General features: G+C 61.5%; 1 protein-coding gene across 16 annotated transcripts in view; it reads right to left on the bottom strand.

The window, feature by feature from the left end:
* Positions 1-1,012: 1,012 nt before the first annotated feature.
* CACNA1A (calcium voltage-gated channel subunit alpha1 A) overlaps positions 1,013-6,000 on the bottom strand; it is a 428,952-nt gene continuing 423,964 nt past the window's right edge. For 11 of the 16 annotated variants that reach the window (XM_031659832.1, XM_031659845.1, XM_031659833.1 and 8 more), the window contains 4 exons: positions 4,903-4,938; positions 3,600-3,786; positions 3,091-3,341; positions 1,013-2,394 (listed from right to left, as the gene is read on the bottom strand). In XM_031659832.1, the coding sequence (XP_031515692.1) occupies positions 1,678-2,394; positions 3,091-3,341; positions 3,600-3,786; positions 4,903-4,938 (1,191 nt within the window). In that variant the 3' untranslated portion in view covers positions 1,013-1,677. The remainder of the gene's footprint in view (positions 2,395-3,090; positions 3,342-3,599; positions 3,787-4,902; positions 4,939-6,000) is intronic. The other 5 variants (XM_031659842.1, XM_031659846.1, XM_031659843.1 and 2 more) reach the window with 2 other exon arrangements.

Genomic DNA, 6,000 nt, shown 5'->3' with positions numbered 1-6,000 from the left:
TTCCTGAGCTCCCAACTCAGCCAGCTCATTCCACTGGGGCCCGTGACAGGAGAAGCTTGCACTGCTCTCTGTGTCACTGGGACAGTTACCCAGACATTGCAAATAGCCAGGGACCGGAGAGCTGCAGTTTCCTCCGTCTTCACCACTTTCTTTTTTTTCTGAAACGGAATTTAGCTCTTGTTGCCCAGGCTGGAGTGCAATGGCGCGGTCTGGGCTCGCTGAAACCTCTGCCTCCCAGGTTCAAATGATTCTCCTGCTTCAGCCTCCCAAGTAGTTGGGATTACAGGCGCCCACCACCATGCCTGGCTAATTTTTGTGTTTTTAGTAAAGACGGGGTTTCATTATGTTGGCCAGGCTGGTTGTGAACTCCTGACTTCATGTGATCCACCCACCTCGGCCTCCCAAAGTGCTGGGATTATAGGTGTGAGCCACCGTGCCCGGCCTTTTTTTTTTTTTTTAAAGACAGAGTCTCACTCTGTCACTCAGGCTGGAGTGCAGTGGTGGCATCTTGGCTCACTGTTAACCTCCGCCTCTCAGGCTCAGGTGATTCTCGTGCCTCAGCCTCCGGAGTAGCTGGGATTACAGGTGTGTGCAACCACGCATGGCTAATTTTTTTTTTTTTGCATTTTTAGTAGAGATGGGGTTTTGCCATGTTGGTCGGGTTGGTCTCAAACTCTTGACCTCAAGTGATCCATTCGCCTTGGCCTCCCAAAGTGCTGGGATTACAGGCGTGCACAACAATGCCTGGCCTCTTTGTCGCTTTCAAACACTGCTTCTAGGAGCTAACAAAGTGCCTCTTTGTATGATTCCCCAAGAGAGACCCACCCAGGCAGCACCTAGCCAAGGGATAAAGACCACTCCCATCCAAAAACCACGTTTGATTCAAACAAGGTAGGAAAAAAGGAAAAAAGAAGCAAAGGAATCGGTGGTCATGGTGGGTTTTTTTTTCTTCTTTTGTTATTTCAAGCAGGACCAAATGTCAGAAAAAAATGCCTCTTTTCTCAATCATTAATTTTTTTGTCCTTTTTAAAATTGTTTATTATTATTTTTTTTAATTGATTTCTGCAGGCAGTAATAGTAGGGTTTGGTATAACCGGCAAGCACTCCTGTGTGTGTCTGAGAACGTGTGTGGATATGAGTGTGTCTGGTGATGGGTGCTGGGCGCTGGGGTTCCGTTTCCTTCCGGCTTCTTTGCCGCACTCGGCCACCAGCTCTCATTTATCAGGGAAAGGAAAGATTCAATTGAGATGATAAAACTCATCAATAGAAGCTATTTTTTTTCTCCCCGTTTTTCTTTTAAAAATGTTTTTTTTTTTTGTTTTGTTTTTTTGTTTTTTTCCATGTTCCCCAAAGTTCTCCAAAAATGGCTGAGTTAATTCAAATCCCTTGGCGGTGTGGTTTGTCTGCCCCCTGCCTCCCACCCGAGAGCCCGTCGTAGGTGGGGGGGATCGGGGCTGGGTGGGGGGCGCCGTGGCTGCCCAGGAGGGTCTCTTCTGGCCGAGGGTCTCTGCGGGACACCCTTGTGGCCCAGCCCTGGCCTCTCCAGAGTCTGGGGTCTCCCGGCTGGCCCTCTCCCGGGCCCTCTGTGCTGGGCCCCCGCGGCCTCTGCGCGGCTCCTCGGGTGGGGTGTGTGCGTGGGGTGCGTGGGGGGCCGGGCGGGCGCCACCTCGCCCGGGCTTAGCACCAATCGTCGTCGCTCTCGCTGTAGGGTTCGTGCAGGCCCTTCCTGGAGCCCGGCCCGCGGGGCCTGGCCAGTCCGTGCGCCGGGTAGTAGCCGTTGGGGAGTCGCCGGCCGTGCCGGGAAGGCGAGGCGCAGGCCGGGCCCGAGGCCCGGGGAGTCCTGGGCGAGCGCCCGGTGGCGCCCGAGGACGCGTGTCGTGCTGGGGGTGGCGCGTCGTAGGCCCCGGCCATGGCCTCCTCGCCGCCCCCGCTGCCCGGGCCGTCGGCCTCGTCGTAGTCGGAGCCCCGATAGTAGCCGTGGTGCCGGGTACCCGGGGGCCCTTCAGACACGTGCGGGCCGGATGCCGGCCACCGGGCCCCACCGTGGCGACAGGCCCTGGGGGACTCGCTCCGGGCCGGGCCTGGGACCCGCCGCTCCATCCTGGGCGAGCGGCCGCTGCTGTGGCCCCCCGTGGGCGGCCGATCTCCCGCCAGAGGCTCGGCCGTGGGGCCTGGGTACCTCCGAGGGCCGCTGGTGGCCGCCCGGCCCGGCCTGGCCACCGCCTGCTGCTGCTGCTGCGGGGGACCCGAGCCGCCGGCCTTACGGATCACAGGGGAATAGGACACGTGTGGCCGGGGGGTGGAGGGGGTCTGGGGGAGCTGGCGGCGGCCCCGCCGCGGAGTGCTGGTACCAGATGTTGAGGGGGCTGGGCTTCCACTTACGGAACTACTGCCCTACACGAAAATTGAAACAAAGGAAATCAAAAAAAAAGATACAACAAAATCAAAGGAGACACAGGATTGGGAGGAAGAGAGGGGAGCCAAGGGAGAAGGGCCGGGAGGGGAGGGAGGAGGAGGGGGAGGAGGGGGGGGGGGGGGACACAGGACATTTGAATGGAAAAAAGCAACAGCCACAGGGAGGAGGGAGGGGAGGAGGGAGAGTGAGACAAGGAGGGAGGGGAGGAGTCGAAAACCAACACAACAAAGTGAAAAGAGAAATGAGAAATGGAGTTTTGTAAGTTTCGGGGTTAAAAATAGCAGAAGTTTCAAAAATTACTCACAGGCGTCCAGAAGACAAATTATAATCGAAACAAAAACGGAAGCCGGGTTAAAGGAAAGCGAAAGGTCGGGCGGCGCGGCCCAGAACTCAAATGTGATCCACAACCGAGGAGGAAGCAGCTGCGGGCGGCGGGGAGGGGGCGGCGGGTGGGCGGGGGTGTTGGGGGGACAGCATGGGCAGCTGATGTGGCCGGGAGCCGTGTCTGCTCCGGCCGCCGGGCACCCCTGTGGCTTGGGGGCAGGATGGGAGGTGGTCACAGCCGGGATCGGGGGACCTTTGCCCAGAGTGGCTATCGGGTAGGGGGTCCCCTTCTCTCCTCCCCGCCTCCCCGCCCGTGAGCCCAGCCTGGGGTCACTTGCAGCCGCACCCACCTGCCGGTGCGTCATGTGCTCTCGGCCCTCGCTGGGCGAGCGGGACCAGCGCTGGTCCCGGGCCCGCGCCCGGCCGTGGTCTGGCCGTTCCTGGGCATAGCGGTCCTTGTCAGGGGGCGGGGGGTGGTGGTGGTGGTGGTGGTGGTGGTGCTGTCTATGCTTCCGATCCTTGGGCCGGCCCCGCTCCTGGTCCCGCTCCTTCGACGGCAGGTCCCCGGATTGAGTGGTCATGCTCAGGTCCGTCCCCAAGCCTGGGCCGGGCGAGGGTGGGACAGACAAGACAGACAGGTGGTCGTGAGGGACAAGTGGTGCAGATGCACACACAGGAGGCCACCCGGAGGGTGTAGGGCCCTAGAGATCCCCTAGACCAAGGCGGGTCAGTGGGTCGGGGGGATGGGGCCGTACCCAGGTTCCTGTAGCCGCTGCCCTGCCTTCTCCTCCCCTCTCCTCTGTTCCGCTTGTCCCTGAGCCCCACGGGGCTGCCCATCTGTGTCCATGTCGGTGCCCACCTGTGTCCACGTCGGTGTAGCGGCCCAGGGAGCGCTCAGAGGTGCGGTGGCTGCGGTCGCGGCGCCGCTGGTGGTGGCGCTGGTTCTCCTCGGGTGGGACCCGCTCCAGTGAGTAGTCATCCAGGCGTCGGGCCTTGGGGCCCAGCACGGAGGCTGAACGCTTCATGGGGCTGGTGTCTGAGATGGTCTGGGAGGGGGACAGGCCAGTGGGCTGGGGTCAGCAGCTAGCACCAAGTGGTCCCGGTCCTTCCTGCCCCATCGCGGCAGCCTGGCGGCGGCCTTTGATGACTGGAGTGTGACCATCCTGGGGCAGGGGCCAGGGGGTGCCGTGGGGCCTTGGCTCCCCCTGATCATTCAGGGCTCTGAGTGTGGCCAGGCCTCTGAGGGTGGAGCGTGAGGACTCCTCTGTCCCTCAGAGACAAGACTGCTCCTTTTGAGCCCATCCTGGGTTCTGACCAGAAAGATCTGACCCTCATCCTCCAGCCCCTGGGGCCCAGCCAGGGTTGGGCAGGCTCAGGCTGGCCAGAGGGAAGCCCTGCCCTCATCCATCCAGGGTGCAAACCTGGGAGCCCCGACTGCTGCCCTCATCCCTGCCCCCGCTTGCTCTCCTGGGAAGGTGAGAAGCCTCCGACTCTGTGGCTGGCTGACCTATGGGCTCAGGACCAGGTGCCCGGCAGGGCAGCTCCAGGTCCTCCCGGCTAACGGGGCTGTGCTCGCTGCCCCCGCAAGTCTGAGTCCTTCTGGTGAGGCCCACGCTAGGGAGCTCTGGGTGGGGGTGGGGGATACCCAGGCACCTGAGGCTCTGGGGGCCCACTCTTTTCCCGGGTGCTGCACCCCTGGGTCAAGCCCTGACACAGGTTTCTCTGCAGCAGGCAGAGGAGGGAAGGAGGGAGATGGGGCAGATGTCTGCCTCCCAAGGTCCAGCCCAGCTGAGCACTGGTGGCTCCAGGTAGGAGCTGCAGGACCACGGGTTGGTGGTGGTGTTAGGGGAAGAAGCCCCCCAGAAAGAGGTGCAGGGTGGGCCAGGCTCTTGGAGAGCCCGCGTCCTCTGGCGTAGGGGGCCCTGAAGAAAAGGTGGTAGGAGTGAGGATGGGGATGGCCCCGCCCACCAGGGCGTATGGGTGGGGGGCACACACAGGACACCACACACAAGGATTGGGCTCCATGGGGGAGAGGGTGAGATTGGCAAAGAAAGGGTGGGGTCTGAGGGTGAGGGTGAGAGATGACGGGACTCCCTGGAGGGGGGGTGGGGAGGAAGAGGGGGCCGGAGCCCTGCTGGGCGCTGGGCAGGCGCGGTACATACACTGAGGTTATTCCCACGTGGCCGGCCCCTTCTCCTCTGTCACAGCCCCATGGGATGGTGCACACAGAAAAAACAGAAAGAAGAAAATAAATATAAAAGGCAAGAGGGAGAGTGAGGAGGCGGTACATGGAGAAGAAGCCAGGGAAGGGGGTGGCACTGGCATCAAGAGAAATCGGAGGGAGAAGGCAGGAAGGAAAAGAAAAGTTAAAGTCCTGGCGGGTGGGTGTCCTGGGCCCCCAGGGCTGGATGTCCTCCATTCCCATGGGTACAGAGGAGACAGACAGGAGACACAGACAGACAGATGGCAGAGGCATGGGACCGAAAGACGGGATGGCGCAGCCTCGAGCCCCTGGCCCTGGGCTCTGCCTCATGCGATGCATACCCCAACCCCTGGCTCCAGCTGATGCTCAAAGCTTCCACGTGGTGGCCGTCAGCTGGGCTTGTCCCAACCCCCTCCTGGGGCCCAGCAGCTCGGTCCTGAGGGGGCAGCAGCATGCACACTGGGTGCTCTCCAACCCATGTTCCCAGCAGCCAGAGGCCAGGCCCTCAGGTGACCCTGGTCCAGCCAGGCACAGCACAGCCTCCTGCCCCGTGCAGACGCCACACACAGCACACAGAAAGCTCGCCACAGCCACACATGCCACGCGCCCGGGCCAGGCTCTTGAAGCCACGCCCTGTTCTCCTCCAGAGGCCGGCTGTGTGCATGGGCCGCCGCTGCTCAGGCCGGGGGGGGGCAGCCAGCTATGCCTCTGGGCCCTCTGTCCCACGAGTCCAGGGCAACTAGATCATCTGCAGGTGGGCCTGGCAGCTGGGTGAAGCGGCCACACACAGACACACATCAAGCACACACCCCTGTCCCCCCCAGTGACCCCCACAGAGACCAGACAGAAAATAGGAACCCAGCTGCCCCCAGACCCACCCCAGACTCTGCTACTTCATCCTAGGACCTGTCAAGTTCCCATATACAGACACGTGTGCTCGTACATGTGTGCATGTGTGAGGACATGTGCAGTGTGTATATGCCCACGTGCACACGCATGTGTGTGTGTTATGCAAGCATCTGAGTAGGCGCACAGCTGCACGTGTGTGTGCATGCAT

This window comes from Papio anubis, chromosome 20 (assembly GCF_008728515.1).
Source record: "Papio anubis isolate 15944 chromosome 20, Panubis1.0, whole genome shotgun sequence".
Lineage (NCBI taxonomy): Eukaryota > Metazoa > Chordata > Mammalia > Primates > Cercopithecidae > Papio > Papio anubis.
Note: the sequence above shows the minus strand (reverse complement) of the source record. Positions and strands in the feature narration are given on the sequence as shown.